General features: G+C 49.5%; 6 protein-coding genes across 6 annotated transcripts; 3 read left to right on the top strand and 3 right to left on the bottom strand.

Moving 5' to 3' along the window:
- Positions 1-342: 342 nt before the first annotated feature.
- On the top strand, positions 343-2,209 carry Pdw03_4882 (Auxin Efflux Carrier superfamily; the record flags this gene model as incomplete). The annotated part of the gene is made up of 4 exons (XM_014675222.1): positions 343-541; positions 603-769; positions 836-2,067; positions 2,140-2,209. The coding sequence occupies 4 exons, from the start codon at positions 343-345 to the stop codon at positions 2,207-2,209; spliced, it is 1,668 nt and encodes a 555-aa protein (XP_014530708.1).
- Positions 2,210-3,220: 1,011 nt separating this feature from the next.
- On the bottom strand, positions 3,221-5,164 carry Pdw03_4881 (Lipopolysaccharide-modifying protein; the record flags this gene model as incomplete). Its single annotated transcript, XM_014675223.1, has 2 exons — positions 3,221-3,272; positions 3,327-5,164. 2 exons carry the CDS (start codon positions 5,162-5,164, stop codon positions 3,221-3,223), a joined length of 1,890 nt encoding a protein of 629 aa, XP_014530709.1.
- Positions 5,165-5,712: 548 nt separating this feature from the next.
- On the bottom strand, positions 5,713-7,869 carry Pdw03_4880 (Multicopper oxidase, type 3; the record flags this gene model as incomplete). The annotated part of the gene is made up of 9 exons (XM_066100855.1): positions 5,713-5,716; positions 5,799-5,842; positions 5,931-6,188; positions 6,240-6,636; positions 6,693-6,896; positions 6,950-7,107; positions 7,165-7,496; positions 7,553-7,669; positions 7,731-7,869. The coding sequence occupies 9 exons, from the start codon at positions 7,867-7,869 to the stop codon at positions 5,713-5,715; spliced, it is 1,653 nt and encodes a 550-aa protein (XP_065956255.1).
- A 1,012-nt stretch (positions 7,870-8,881) lies between these two features.
- Pdw03_4879 (Phosphoesterase) lies at positions 8,882-11,044 on the top strand (the record flags this gene model as incomplete). The annotated part of the gene is made up of 5 exons (XM_014675225.1): positions 8,882-9,010; positions 9,063-9,145; positions 9,204-9,468; positions 9,524-9,647; positions 9,741-11,044. 5 exons carry the CDS (start codon positions 8,882-8,884, stop codon positions 11,042-11,044), a joined length of 1,905 nt encoding a protein of 634 aa, XP_014530711.1.
- Positions 11,045-11,307: 263 nt separating this feature from the next.
- Positions 11,308-11,957, bottom strand: Pdw03_4878 (uncharacterized protein; the record flags this gene model as incomplete). The annotated part of the gene is made up of 3 exons (XM_014675226.2): positions 11,308-11,358; positions 11,475-11,821; positions 11,888-11,957. The coding sequence occupies 3 exons, from the start codon at positions 11,955-11,957 to the stop codon at positions 11,308-11,310; spliced, it is 468 nt and encodes a 155-aa protein (XP_014530712.2).
- A 2,023-nt stretch (positions 11,958-13,980) lies between these two features.
- On the top strand, positions 13,981-16,186 carry Pdw03_4877 (Choline kinase, putative; the record flags this gene model as incomplete). The annotated part of the gene is made up of 4 exons (XM_014675227.1): positions 13,981-14,738; positions 14,793-15,312; positions 15,368-15,511; positions 15,563-16,186. 4 exons carry the CDS (start codon positions 13,981-13,983, stop codon positions 16,184-16,186), a joined length of 2,046 nt encoding a protein of 681 aa, XP_014530713.1.
- Positions 16,187-16,231: the final 45 nt, after the last annotated feature.

Below are 16,231 nucleotides of genomic sequence, written 5' to 3'. Positions count from 1 at the left end.
TGTTGTGGAAGTATTGGGAGACATTGTAAAATGTCATAAACGAAGAAAGCCGAAAGTTGAAATGACATTTGATTTACAAGCATAGCTCCAATTACACCCTAATTCAACGTAGTGGATGCAGTGTTAAGATAAAACGCAATGTCCACCACAGAGCCATCAAGGTATCAACGTGGGCGAGATTGATGGTGCCAAGCCTTCACATCTAAAAACAAGGCAACTTCTCTTCCTTTCAACTTCTTCACATCCTGTTTCCATCTAACAATACTTGCTTGACTGATGGCCATTTTTAACTCACCCCGATCATTTCAAAATGTCAATGCTATTGCTATTGCTCAGGCCCCAATGAGCAACCGCTTCTTCATCAGCGCCCATGAAAGCCATCCCCCATTTTTTCAATTAGTGCTGCTCGTCTTTTCAGCAGTGCTGGAAGTCGTCTGTGTCAGCTTACCTGGGTATATTGTCGCCCGTCAGGGCATGTTTGATGCCGATGCTCAGAAGCTCGTCGCAAACCTCAATGTGACTCTGTTCACCCCCTGCCTCAGTATGGACTCCTCTGTTGCTCTCACAATGGGATATTTCTGTGACATAGCTAACTCCTACAGTTTTTACCAAGCTGGGCTCACAACTAACTGCTGAGAAGCTGACGGATCTGGCTATCATCCCGGTTATTTTTATTGTCCAGACTTTCGTCTCATACTTATGTTCCTTCGTTGTCGCAAAATGTTGTCGCTTCAAGAAGCGGCAGTCAAATTTTGTAGCTGCCATGGCGGTATGTAGTGGGTCCTGCCATTTGTGAGGGTCGAAATATCTGATTCTAACGACCCCTTCCCCACAGGTGTTTGGAAATTCCAACTCACTCCCGATCTCTCTCGTCATTTCGCTCTCGCAGACCCTCAAAGGCCTCCACTGGGACCGGCTCCCAAATGATAACGATGACGAAGTCGCCGCACGTGGAATTCTGTACCTGCTTATCTTCCAGCAGCTAGGTCAACTTGTGCGCTGGAGCTGGGGATATCACATTCTTTTAGCGCCTAAGGATCGATATCTCGAGCAGACGGAGCGCGACGAGAGTGGCCAATCGATCATCGAGCAGGGCCAGGCGCGGTACAGCGACAACCCGGAACAGACAGACCCGGACGAACCGCTCGTCCGAACACGCAGTTCGGACGATCTACATGCCCACCACGCAACACACCCCGACCGTCAGTTCCCATCCGGCGACCAAACACCAGTGTCAACGCGAACTTATTCCTACTCGAAGCTGTCTACCACCCACTCAGATGAGCTCGACTCAGAAGATACACCGTCAGTAATTGGACCGCCGCCCACCGGCCCCTTCCTTCCCCGCCAAAGCTCCCAAGGTGATATTCTCCAGTTCCCGGATGTCGAAATTACCGCGCGCGAAGCTCAAGAATCCGAAAAAACGCGCTTCCAGCGATGCAAAGCCTCTCTGCGCAAATTGCGTGACTGCTTAAGCCTGTGGCGAGAGAAGAAAACCAATGCCCTCCACGCGCACCTCCCATCAACGGTTCAAAAAGGCCTCGCATCAACCACTCTTGGACTACGTCGCTTCCTCAATGGCTTATGGGACTTCATGAACCCACCCCTGTGGGCAATGCTAGTGTCCATTGTCGTCGCTTCCGCCCCGGTGCTTCAGCGCCTCTTCTTCGACGACGGCACGTTTGTCCGCAACTCAGTCACCCGTGCAATCGAGTCGAACGGACAGGTTGCCGTTCCGCTTATCCTGGTTGTGCTCGGCGCAAACCTCGCGCGTAATACTCTCCCCGAAGAGGCGCTGGCGGACGTGGAACATCCCCGCGACGAACGTAAGCTCATCATCGCTTCACTGGTTGCGCGTATGCTTCTTCCCACTATCATCATGGCTCCAATCTTGGCGCTCATGGCCAAGTTTGTGCCAATTAGTATTCTTGATGATCCGATATTCATTATTGTCTGCTTCCTGCTTACCGGTGCGCCGTCAGCATTGCAGTTGGCGCAGATCTGTCAGATCAACAATGTCTATGTGGGCGCTATGTCGAAACTCTTGTTCCAGAGTTATGTTGTCTGGTAAGCCCTCCCCACCCCCCCGGATCGTCAATTTCAAGCATTGATCATCGCTAACATGGCTTCTCTTTCTAGGATCCTACCCTCGACCCTAGTCCTTGTCATGTGTGCTCTGGAGGTTGTTGAGTGGGCGGCCGCTTCATAAACTCTTTGGGCCTGACCCTGAATGGCGAAGCTGGTCTTTCCCTCTAGTGCTTTTCTTATTTCTACTTTTACTCTCTGTCACTTTCCGTTATCTCTTTGGGGGAATTGGCGTTGACCAAGGCAAGTTTATTTGTACAGACTGTACTTTCTCCACCCATGGACCTATAGTGATCTCTATCTCTATGTGACGTGTTTTATCCTTATTTGCTCCGGCGTTTGTTGGGACAACTCACTCGATGAGGGCCTGTATGATAACAATGACCAATCCATACAACCAACTGCATCTACGCTCTCAACTACATACGCTTGCGTGAGAATTCACACCGCATCAACACCGCAATCAACTGCCACACATCCCTAAGAAAATCGAATGCATCAAACCGCCATCAAAATGGTATAAACGCATCACACATCTTCGACAGCTAAAAGGGTATCTCCATCTGACTTTGATACTCTGATTGTAGGGTAGAACTTGAGAGAGATGCATCTGAAAAATTAACTCAATAAATCCCGTCGAGTCGTATAGACTAAGCAACCACAGCAGGGGCAACTGCAGACCAACCTGTGGCAATATAGGCATTCTCCCATTCAGCTTGAATCGAAGTCTGGAGAAGAAAAAAACCAACCACTGTAGACTGTTCCTTCCGCAACCATTCAACCTTTTTGGTACCAAGCATCACTTTCACATAAATCAGCTCTCGATTGAACCCCACTAGAGTCCTCGAGCACACCGTAACCCCGTGAAGTGTCGAACTGGGTCATTCGATGTACGACCACAGACCATGCTGTAGCTTTCCTAGTAGAAGCGGAGACTGATAGACATTGACTCCATGAAAGGTCCTATTCAGACTGCAGGCAATAGGAATGTGCGCACGTTGTATGGCGATGTATGGGATGCAGCGGCTCTGTTGTGCATAGGACGCGCATTGGCTCGAGTGTCAATCCACCGCTGTCGTAGGGATTTTGTCAGAAAACTGACTATATTCGATAGACTTAACCGTCTACAGGACTTCTATAATTTCAATCCCAGATTCTCTCTCTGGTCATCTTGCACCCGGGCGTACCTGCAAGTTTACATTAGCAGAGTCAACACTGAACAGGCACTCCAACAAACTTACTCCAAGAAAAGTCGAAACATGTAAACGTCGATATCATCATTTCGGATTGTTTTGACCGCCCAAGATTGGCCCTCTTCACCGATGGATCGAGCAATCTGCTGACCAGCAGGATCTTCCTCGAAAAATCGGATCAATTCGGGAATCTCATTGCCGTCTTTGTTAATGGGAACGTAGTGGACCCATGGGACCAAAATGTCCTCATGCCACTCCCGAAAGAAGGTCAACTTGAATGGAACACTCTTGCTACGCATGAAGGCGTAGAACCTCCCGCTGTAGGCATGACCATCCATATCTAATAGATACCGGTATTTCCAGGCCTCACTTGCAGGATCTGGCTCCGCAAGATCGTCGAAAAACACTTGCTCGTCTCGACAGTCCTCGTCACAATCGACGATCTCCATGAAATGGGTATTGAAGTATCCCTCGATCCGGGATCGGTTTGCCACTTGGACCTCCCATCCATCACTGCGGCCCGCCGTGCATCTCGAATCGCCCTTTGACTGCATGAGATAGTGGGGCGATTGTGGATGGGTCAGGTTTCCGATGATACGCTGACGTTGTAGGTTATGCCAGGTGCCGTTCCGACTATGTCCTCCGGTAGTTTTTCCACGCCAGTATAGCTGGTGTATCTTGTTTTCCCATTCAACCGAGGTTTCTGCATCGAACCGCGACATGCCTTCATAATAATACGGCGAGGGAACTGCAATATCCTGGAATGAAGACGGACGGGACATAGAAAACATCGGGATCAACTCGTTCGTCACTTTGAAAGAGTTTGGGTGGTCAAAGACTCCTAGTCGATGTCGTAGGGACGGGCTGTTGCACATATCACTAGCGGCAGTCTGGTTGAACACAAAGCCCAAAGGACCCACTGCATAAGCACTTGAGTTATCCGGCGCGTTACTATCCAGCGCCCGAGCGGGTGAGTCAAGTGGACATGAAAGCCGCGAGTAGAGCCAGGTCTCTTGGCGCTCGATGTCGTTGAATCGGGTCGTGGACACCGGCACTGGTGGGATAGGGTCATGTACATCGCCGGGCGAGAATTGATTTAACAAAGATGGGTTACGATTCAGCCGAGCATGAGCTGCATAGCCTTCAGTGATCATCATGTGCAACTCCTCATGCGGAATTACCACTCGTGGTTCGTCGTGTACATTGAATTCCATGTTCATATCCGGTAACCATTGAGAGAATTTGTCAAGGATCTTCATTGTGGCGTCTCTCTGGAATCCTCCCTGGCCATTGCCCAGATGAATCGCTCTGCCCTCGCGAATGGCAATGCCCATGACGTGATTTTGGTATCCAAGATCCTCTCTCACGCGAGAACGAATCGTGCCGGGTGCAACTCCCCAGAAGGGCAGCAAAGCATGATATATCGTATCGAATTCATCGATCAAGACTGTGTTTCGTGACATTGCAAACGCATACCATTCGTCGAAGTGGGGGGGTGGTGGCATCTTATATCGTCGTTGATACTCCGCCACTGCCTCGTCCAATGACTTCGACTGGTGACCCAACATTTTGTTGAACGTCAGCTTGGCATCAAAAGCAAGTCGAGCGACTGGATGTTGGCAAGCACGTTCATCGAAGGCGTTCAAATCAAGCCGTGGATGCGAGAGAACATACCAAAGGATCAACATAGCCGCTATTGCCAGCCCAGGAATAGTAAAAGTTCTCTTCGTCTTTTGGAAGTTATAGCATTGAGAATTCCGTCGAGCCCCCCGAAGGAGCTGGTATTGTTGTTCCCTCCATGTCCCTGAGAGAATGGCCTCCGTCATGCTCACAAGGCCGAGCTGTAGGGACTTCACCCAAGACCGAACACAACGAGCCGGCTGCATCTTGAGGGAGTAGTTCTTGAGGGAGTAGTACTCTGGCCAACCGGAAAGATACTATCTCCCCAAATTTCGACCCATGGGGGAAAAAGAAAGGAGAAATTGTAGTCGCAAAACACGAAAACCCGAACGCGGGCCATTGGGAGGGGGGCTATCCTATCGGGGCCGGTGGGTCCAGGGATCAAGAATGTAGGTACAAAGTACTTTGTACGCAGTGCACGGTACAATTAAACTGCCGGGAAGTTAGGCCTCATTGTTGTTTTCATAGTGTCTGTCGATCTTGACTGAACCCATCCATGGTCTAGGGCCCTGGGGGCTTCAAATCACAATGTGATCCAAGGTCATCTCGAGGCTATCCGAGTACTAACAAGCGAGGAGGCGCCAATTGAGCCTTTCAAAATTGTCAACATCGTCCCAAAATTGACTGGCTTTGACACGAGACCTCTTTTCCAATAGGCTGTGAGCCATCTCCTTGCCGTACCCCTGACGATCGTCGCTCATCTCCGATAATTTCCACTTCGGGCCTAGAGTTGGTTCGGCAAAAGTTCCCAAAGTTATCTAGAACAGATGAGAAGTTAGAGTCTGGAGTGTAGGTGATTATAATTTGGCTAGTCCACAGGCGCAACGATATTCAAAATACATTTCAAGAAGCAGGGCATAATTCTCCATTGCCAGCATGCGCAACTAATCCCGCCGGGTCCCCCTGCACATCGATCAACATGACCATGCCCGTCGCCGAATGCCAGAGCATATGGCAATGAAAAAGCCAAACCCCGGGGTTATCCGCCCGGAAACGGAGAACGGCATAGCCGCGACTTGGGATCTGGACTGTGTCACGGAAAGCAGCCCGGGAGATGTCGTAAAAACCGGAACTATAACCACGATTGAGGGTCTGGGCGTCATCTGTGCCATTTCTCCACGCATCTGCGTCAGATTTTAGGTGGGGTGGGATTTTGTCAATGAAAGGATTGTAAGAGCCCCAACCAAATTCGGCTTGGTGCACTGCGAGTACGTAGAAGTGGTGTCCGTGCTGAAGTGGATATTAATTAGTGGATAGTCCCCACCAGGTAAGGGCTCTTACCATATGGAAAGGGTGGGATCCTTCGTCTAGATTGTTGATTACTAGATCTATCCATGCAGGCTCCGGCCCTGTAGGTATTGCAAATTGGTTTGCGTCCCATTTGGTTCGTGGTAGTGATGCTAATGGAATAGGTGGATCTTGCTGGGGCTTCCAGGTAGTTTGGTTGAAGTAACCGAATGGCTTGTTGGAAAACCGGGCCATCTTTTGAATCTTCGTATACACCACGTGGGTTTGTTGCGCAGTGGGGGGAATGGCACGGAGAATAGAAGATGCAGATGGTGCTTCTCCGATGTTGAGATGGTGGGCCTTGAGCGGACGTCCCTCAACGGCATTGGAACGATAGTTGATGGGGAAGGTTTGATCTGGGGTCAATGCCGGGTTAGCGTAATTGAAGGAACTGGTGTGATATTAGCAACCACCCGATAGCTACCATGACGCTGGATCGTTTCATACTCTTGATCTAACTGAACCCTCATGTGTGACTGATTTTCGGAGATCGGTAAAAGTGGCCGAAGAACAAAGTCCATGCGTTGTCCAGGGAAGAGGATACCGATGGAATTTATATTTGTCTTGTTGGAGCGTGCTGCATCGACGCTGTCAACCTGAAGCAAATCTAGGAGATGGTTGTCGAAAACGAGACTCAACCCAGCTAGAGCTCTGTCAACTGGTCAGCTAGTAACTTATTTGGCTTTGATAATCCTGTGGAATACCCTGTGTTGACTACGCGAACTCGACATGTCGTGTAGGGATCGAGGTCGATAAATGAACTATTCAGCTGCTGATCAATGCAGTCCACTGGTCTAGCAGACACCGCCATCGTACAGTCAAAATGACCTGCCCCATTAATGAGCAAGGAATCAGGAACAGGCTAATACCAGTATCAGATGGCACTCTCCAATCTCTGTGGCCACACTTCTGAACTCACTTCGTTCCCAAAATTCCCTGGGTCCATATACCATTCAAGAACATCACCTGCAGGGCGATGGTACCAGTCTCCAATGAGTAGCAAAAGTTCCCGGTCATAAGTGTAACGGTAAGGGTCATCATACCTCTGGGGTAATAAGCCCCGAACGGTCGATCTGGATGCTGGCTTGTGGACGACTAGCCCACCATAGAGGCCATCCGCCTGCGAAACCCCCGAATGGGCATGGTACCAAAAAGTACCACTCTGATCGGAAGGAATTGTCAAGTTGTAAACAAACTCTCCCCCAGAAGGTACGGGGCACTGTGAAATCCCCACTGCACCATCCATGGCGTCTAAGTGAGTTAGCTTCAATGCTTTGAATCGAGGTTTGAACGAGGCAGACGCTTACTGGCCACATGAAGGCCGTGCCAGTGAATAGCAATCAGATCACCTGACAAAGCATTGGTCACAGTAATGATCAAGGTGTCACCAGAGCGAGCCTCCACCGTTGGTCCAGGGAACAGGCCTAGTTTGATATCCTCCGGTCAGATCGACAACCGTTATACCAATCTGTTCCTTCAACTAACCGTTGATGAGATAGACCCGCTTCAATACACCATCTGGCCTGCGAAATTCTGAGGTCACACGCCAATACAAATATTGAGTCACCGGCGCCCGGTACACATGATCCTGCGGGTGAAGTTCTATCCGCGGTCGCACAGTCATGGCCTCATTTTCTTGAAGGGTTTGATGATGCTGCCCAGGTAAAACCAAGGGCACGAGAAAGGTGGATGACCGAAGCAGATAAATTAATGCGATCAACAAGCAAATTGCCAATGAGCAGCCCACAATCGGCCATGGCCGCTGTGACAGCGCCGGCATTGGTCGAAGGGCCAGCAGTTCTGGACTGGGGACAGTTTTCCGACCCCGACCGTACTGCCTCTATACAGTTCAAAGCAACCTCAAAGAGAATTTCCCGTTAAAATCTAAGCAAATCAGATATTTAAAGGTCAAAAACCAAGTGATGGCCAGAGGAAAGAACATTCCATCATGCCACCCCTGCTTCCAAAGGGGTCAACATGCAACCTTAGAAAAAGACATACAAATACACGTGCCCTTCTTGATCAATCAGAGCGAAGATAGATAATCGAATTAGATGTCCAAGTGCATCTATCCCATACACATTTAATCAATCAAGCAGGCACTAAAGTACCTGTGGCACCCTCGACTAAGCCAAAAGTGTACAAGATCGTTCCTGCCGAAAGTGTGTTCCTGTTTGGCCTTGATCGAACCATGGAACAGGAACAGAAAATTCACGTGGAGACACCCGCATATCAGATTGGATCAACAGCATTGAATGTACCATTTATGTACCTTCTCTCCTACAACCTGCTGTTTACAACATACGGACTTGCATAATTCAATTGTGCATGATTGGCGCCATGCCGCACCAAGAATGCCAGCCCATCCCTGTATTTGAATCCCCATATTCCGATTCGTTCTTTCCTTGAACCGTCTGGAGCTGTCATGAGGGAACAGCGTAGGGAACAGCGCCTACAGGTGAAACCAAGTCCCAAAGCTTGTTAGGGCGGAGGGGAGCACCCAAAAGTACATGCACGGGCAGTACTCTTCACCCACTTCTCTCCGCAACCTGCATGCTTAGTTGGGGTGTACATAAGTAGCGGGATCTTCTCTCGGTTGAATTCTTTCCCCTTATTCCCTCTACAATCACTGAATCATGGCCTTCAAATTGCCGAAGTGTATCACTATTGCGGTACTTCTTGAAGCTGGGCTCGTTTTCGGTGGATCTTTAAGCGACATCGAACATGTCGTCATCTTCATGCAGGAAAACCGCTCGTGGGACACAGTACGGTTCGCCTGCGCTATGAAACTTTTACGCCATGCTCATCAAATCGCAGTACTTTGGCACTATGCCTGGAGTTCGGGGCTTCAATGATCCCAATGTTCAGGTCAACTCCGACGGAAACTCGGTTTGGCATCAGTAAGTGCCGGGCACTGGAGTTCTGAGGGAAGACATTGGTTCTGACATCCCGCGTCAGACTAGTCGAGCCGGCCCAGTCAAACAAAACCAAGACTTTGTTACCCTGGTATCTTGGATATCAAGGTGGCGACTGGCATGACGCTATTCAGTGCATGGTCGCGGGTAGCAACGGGTACGAGGAGAATCAACAGTCTCTAAACAACGGATTGAACAACCACTGGGTGGCTAAAAACACACCCTGGAGTTGGGGCTACCTGAAGCGGCAAGATATTCCAGTTCAATTTGCTATTGCTGAAGGTTGGACGTCGGGAGACATGTATCAGGTACGTGGCCAGACTCAATTCCAAAAAAATTATTAGAGACTGATTTGCAAAATAGGAAAGTCAAATCACTGCCACAAATCCGAATCGAGTGACTTTGGTCAGCGGTTCCATCAATGTTCCTGGTAGTCCTCAGGGCAAAGACCAGGGAGGTGTCTACATTGACAACAATGAGGTACCAGGTATGTCATGTCAGCTAAATCTTCTGTTTATCTTCCCGCCCCTCCAGACAATCTTGTTTTCGGCTATTTCATGACCTGACCAAAACTACACAGGATGTGATGACCGCGGTATCAACTGCTATCCACTCAAGTGGAAGACCGTCTATGACTTTTACGAAGAGGCAGGGGTCTCGTGGCAACTCTTCCAAGACACAAACAACTTCGACGATAACCCTCTAGCTTGGTTCCAGCAATTTCAAACTGCCGCGAAAGATAGTCCTTTGGCCAAAAAGGGTATGTCCTTTGTCGGTCTTGAGTTCTTCTATCAGGCTGCCGCCAACGGCACATTGCCCGAGGTCAGCTTTATTGTTGGCCCGTCTGAGCTGTCTGAGCATCCGCCATACATGCCAAAGGATGGAGGCTGGCTTCAGAAGAAGATCGTCGACGCCGTCACCAGTAGCCCAAAGTACAACTCAACGCTTCTGATGATCAGCTTCGATGAGACCGGTGGCTTCGGCGACCATGTCACCCCCTTCCACTCGCCTAAGGACACCCCGGGAGACTGGATGCAGGATCCCCTAGGTATGTTCTCGGATCTCTTTGTGGGGCCTGGTTTCCGAGTACCATTCTACATGATCTCTCCCTGGACCAGAGGAAACCGTGTGTTCACTGAGCGTGCAGATCACAACTCTCAAATTCTCTTTGTTGAGGAATGGCTGACAGCGCGGGGGTACAAAAATATTACAACCGATCAGATGGTTTCCTGGCGACGCAAGCACATGTCTAATCTAGTCAACGCGCTTGATTTGAATCACCCAGACTACTCTCTCCCAAATCTTCCCGATGCTGGAACTGTGGACATGAACGAAAAAGGCGAGTATACTGGCACATCTAACTGCCAGTCTCGTCACAAACAAACACGTCCTGATGTTCCATATGGAGAACAGAGCAACGCAACAGATGTCAATACTCTATGGTTCGAAGAGGGGTTTAAAGAGGTAGTCGGCTACCTCACCGAGGGCCGATACCTAGTCTTTGAAAAGAATGAAGCAGGCATCACAAATCCAGCCAGAGGCAACCGCCTCGTGTCTGGCTGTACAAGCTCTGAGCACAGCAACAAAGCCCAGCGGTGGGTGATCCACTACAACAATGACGAGGAAAGTCAGAAATTTACCGTTTCCAGCGCACTGGATGGTCGATGGATTGGTCTCGATGGTGCGTTGCTTCCCCAAAGCCAGAGTTCAAATGCAGCTCAAATACATTTCACCTTCTTGGGTGGAGGCCTTGGCTACACCATGCAGTTTGTGGAGACAGGGGGGTACATTGATATTGACAAGCACGGAAACTTGAAGGCTGAAGGTAGCCAGACTAAACCTACTAGTGGCTACAGGGTGTTCAGTGTCTCCTTCCGTGATTAGATGTGAGATGCTGATTTTATGACGTCACGGAATCCTGTATGGTCATCTCCTGGTGCCTAAGAACCAAGCTATTCATGGTATCTTGGCAATGAAGCTTGAACGATTCTCATCAGCCAGGAGCTCAAAGCCTATATCTATATACACATGCTCCAATTTGTCTGTGCTGTCGTACTGGGTAAAGATCTGGTAGGGATATGACTATCGTTACACGCATAAGGATCATCCCTACTCTTCAACCAAGTTCCAAATCAAGCTGCAGTAGTCTATGCACGAACAACTGTAAATGGCCCAGCGGCATTAAACAAGGAGGGCATCTGCATAGTATTGATTAGCCCCTGGAATCAAATAAAAAGCCAAGATAAACACCGCCTGGAAGTACGTAGTCCCAACCCCTCAAAAAAGAACCAAAATGAAGAGGAAAGAAACTTGCCTGTGGTGCAGTTGAGAGAGAAGTGTCAATCCGCAAATACCAAAGTGAGCCATCCTTGACTTGAGGCAAGTCCTTTGGGATGGTGACATCAACAAGACCCGCCTTCTCCTTGATACCCCCCGTGATCTTGATAGACTTGTCGAAGGATATGGTATCCAGCTTGCGCACGGGGTTGTTGTACAGCCACACGCCGTAGTCGCTGCCAGGGTACTGGCTCAATGGGTCTGGGCAGCGTCCTGTGGGCTGACGGTCGAAGTGGACACGTACGGTCTGGCCGGCGGAGACGGTCGAGTTGTCGGGGATGCCTTGGTAGACGTTTACGCAGGCGTAATCACGTTTGCCCCATGCTAAGTGATTGGAAAGAAGGAGTTGTTAGTTATAAAACCTTGCAGATGCGTATAGAAAATGCATACGCTGGTCCTTGCTAAACAAGGCGGTGCTAGTTCCCACCAGGGAAGCGATGATTGCCGTAGTAAACTTCATTTGGAGAATTTGGCGATTCAATGATGATTGAAAAGAGGGAGAATTGTAGATGAACGATTTTCAATATCAACAAGTGGGTGAGAGTAGCGGGGGGGTTTTTTTTATATATGTAAAGTGGGAGAACATGTGCTACATTTTGTTTGTGATATAGCACCACTGACGAAACAAAGGGCCCTAATTATAGCTTCGGGACCTAAACCCCCGGTCCATCAGATATTAGTGATCATGTTTCACTCAGTTCCTCCACATGGACTGGATTTCAAGTTCCGCCTGCTTGGCGTGAAGAGTGATCGGCGTAGCCGATCTCGATCTGCGGACGTGAGCCACGGAATCTCGGCAGTCTTGGACATTGTACGGCAGAGTACTGTGTATAGGTGGTGTACATTCTGTGCTCAGCTGGGCTTTAATAAGATGGTCTCTAGAGGATGAGCCTCGTAGTCAGATACATGAGTATTTTCCCAACGCCTACAGTTGGGACGCCCAAATACCTTCCCTAGAAGACCACCACTCACGTATCATGCAAGCCAATCCCCGCGATCTTCGTAGATGAGCGCAACAAAGGTCTCTCTTCTCACATGCCCACCGTTCTACTCATTTTGGTCGAATCTTGTTGAGGTTGACTGACGGCAACGTTTGATCCTGTCCAAGTTCAATGTACCATAAATCTGAGCAATACAGTATAAGAATAATCCTGAAGAAAACCTTGAATGGTGGAAGCCATGCTATAAGTTATTTCCTCAATGCCTATCTCTTTCCATGTAATTGTGAAGGCAGCCAAACTGGGATTATCGTTGACCACTTGATACGGTAATTTTACCAAACTTCCCCTCTCTGATGCGCATCTGATTCATCCAACCTTCCTACCTTCTTGTCATTCTTGATGCTCCAAGGAGTCTGAGAATCTGAAAATGCCGATTTTCCAGCATTGTAATCCGTACTGGTTTGACTCCACCATTTCCCAGGAGTAAACCGGAGCTGCCAAATAGAAGCTTCAATGCTCCTTCCAGTTCACCCACAGGTGACAGAAAGTCATGAGCGCCTGTGGTATTGAACCATATCGCTTCTCGGCTTCCTAACCATGCAGTGTTCTCTCTAACTCCTAGTTCTGATGGCGAATCTATGACCACCAATCCTCCAGCAATTTGAGTATGACGCCTTGAGTGGTGCGGATGTTCCGGGACTTAAATGAAGCTTCACCCCACGAAATGCTACGGTGTCTGCCCGATTAGCCAGGCCGAAAACAGTCACCTGAGCGATAAGCATCCAACTTAATTTTTTTTCTCTTCGCCACTTTTTTTTAGAACTTATATTTCCCCCACCATCACAGATTAGATCAGGATTTTCTTTTCCGTGTGCCTGCTTCAACACTTACTCCGAAAGCTCTTTTTGGCACCCATTTCCCCAGATATCGTCATTTGGGATGTGTGGATAAGGGGATCCAAGTTGACCGCTGGGACGTTTCCGTTCGCTTGTCCCCGTCCACTGGTTTAAAGGGGGTCCAATTATTTTTTCCCCCACCTCGGTCTCCCCTTTTTGTCTTGGAATTAAAACGATTCTTTCGACCGGGCACTTTTTGGCTAGGAAAAGCTTTCGCAACTGGTCGCGTGCTCAAAGAGATAAGCCCATTGAGCCCCCGTATCTTGGCTTACACGTGAAGATACCATTCTTCAAAATTCAGGTAGGCTTCGTCTCCTTTCTAGCACGTTCCTTGTGCGATTCTCGTGTAGATAAGGAATCCACTGTATCGCCGTGTGTCTACCATATAAGTACACGTTGTCCCCTGGCTCGTAATTCCGTCTCGGAGGCGACTCGACTCTCGCCCCAGCACCCCATTCGAATCACTCGTCTTCCTTAACCTCAAACTAATTCCCAACAGACTCATCCACTGTGGCAACGGGGTTGGATAACTCTTTGACCAAGTCCTTGCACGCAAGTGGAGCTGTTGCCAGCTTCCCGGTGCAATACATCTGAGACAGGATCGAGAGCACGTGCCCCAAAGCCCATTGCGCAACCATCATTCACCATGCCTTCTCTAGAAGATCACTCGGGGTTCAAGCATCGCGAGGACCAAGAGCAATCTACCAGGCCCGAGGAAGATCCCCAGCAGGGTCTATTCCACCAAGTATACGAATGGCTTCACCATGAGAAAACCAGACGACAGAATCGTAAAGCACGGAAAGCTGAAGCAACCCCCCATGCAACACACGAAAACGAGTCAGCCGAAGAAGTTGGTGTTTTAAAAAGACTCAGCTCGGACACCTCGAACACCTCCGAGAGCACCTTTTCCCTGGAGAAACTGGAAAAAATCCTCCTCCAACATGCGACTGTCCGACCTAGAAGTGCAATGGGGTTGCACCACAAACAACCTGTCAAACGGCAGTCTCGACACCGTCTTAGAGGTCTACGAAGAGGATCGGCATCCGATTCTGAACTCACAGATGTCGACGGCGCCCCGCCAAGCGTGGAAGCTTTCCTTGATAATACAAAGACGCTTGCCTACACCGGTGGCGCGGCAGTAGAAGAAATCGCCGACTCCAGTGCGAGTGTGAAACAAGCAAAGGATGCAGAGGCTTGGATCATTTTCAAGTCCGAGATCGTGCGTCTTGTGCACACTCTGCAACTGAAGGGCTGGCGTAGGGTTCCCGCGGATTTGGCAGCAGAGATTGAAGTGGTCAGACTCAGCGGTGCTCTCACGAACGCCGTATATGTCGTTGAACCACCGAAGAATCTGCCACCTCCGAAGACCGATGGTAACAATTTGGTGTCAAGGAAGCCTCCACCGTAAGCAACGAAATGCCTTCCCTACTTTGGATGCATATCTAACTAGATTTACAGGAAGCTTCTCTTGCGTATCTACGGTCCGCAAGTCGGTCATCTAATCGACCGAGAGAATGAGCTGCAAATTCTGCGTCGCCTCGGAAAGAAGAATATCGGTCCACGCATTCTCGGAACTTTCCGCAATGGCCGATTCGAAGAGTACTTTGAGGCTCGCCCACTCACCCCCAGAGAGCTGCGAATGCCCGAAACGGCGAGGCAGGTGGCCAAGCGGATGCGAGAATTGCATGATGGCGTTGAACTTCTTGAAGAAGAACGCGAAGGTGGACCTATGATCTTCAAGAACTGGGATAAATGGGTGGAACGTTGCGAGCAAGTGACGACCTGGCTGGATAATGAACTCCAATCCCCTCAAAACGATGCCAAAGCTGCATTGGAACCATGGCGTCGCCGCGGCTATGTCTGCGGTGTAACATGGGACGTGTTCCGCAAAGCCGTGGATAACTACCGACGTTGGCTGATTGCCAGCTCTGGTGGAACTGCCGAGATCAAGCGACAATTAGTCTTTGCACACAATGATGTAAGTTTCCATCTCGTGCGCCTTTCTCAATTGTGTGATTGACATGTTTTGCTAGACTCAATATGGCAATCTACTTCGCATGGAGCCGGCCACCGAGTCACCACTGCTTTTACCTGCAAATGAACACAAACAGCTGGTTGTCATCGACTTTGAGTATTCTTCGGCCAATACACGTGGACTCGAGTTCGCCAACCACTTTGTAAAGTCCACCAACCCAATCGCCAATCTCAATAGATGCTAACTGCAACAGACTGAGTGGTGCTACAACTACCACGACGAAGAGCGCTCATGGGCTTGCAACAACCGCAACTACCCGACATCGGAGCAGCAGTACAACTTCGTGGCAACCTATCTTACCCACCAACCTGCCAGCGCCGGTGGACCAATTTCACCTCTAGCCTCGCCGACCATTCGCGCTCGTGCTCCTGTTGCAGTGGCGCCACTGGACTTGGACGATGTGTCAGACAGACCCAGCTCTCGGCTTTCGCAAACTGAGCAGTTCAAGGAGGCTGAGCTTGATGCAGAGGTGCGATTGCTCATGCACCAGACCCGGATGTGGCGGGCTATGAACTCTGCGCAGTGGGTAGCTTGGGGTATCGTCCAGGCCAAGGTGCCTGGCATGGAAGAAGGTATTGCCGAGATGCTTGCTGCTCGCAACGGGCCAAGCAAAGACGACAATGCCGGCGACACGAAGTCACCGCCTGTGGATGCGGATATTGATGAAGAAGACGACGGGGACTTTGACTACCTGGCTTACGCACAGGACCGAGTCATGTTCTTCTGGGGTGATTTGCTGTCACTGAATTTGATCAAACCAGAGGACTTGCCTGCGCCTCTCTTGGAACATATCAAGTCGCGGCTTGTCGCCTATTGAGACTAGAAGAAGGATTAACGATAATCTCCACGACGGAGACTTGTT

The sequence above is a fragment of the Penicillium digitatum genome, chromosome 1 (assembly GCF_016767815.1).
Source record: "Penicillium digitatum chromosome 1, complete sequence".
Lineage (NCBI taxonomy): Eukaryota > Fungi > Ascomycota > Eurotiomycetes > Eurotiales > Aspergillaceae > Penicillium > Penicillium digitatum.
Note: the sequence above shows the minus strand (reverse complement) of the source record. Positions and strands in the feature narration are given on the sequence as shown.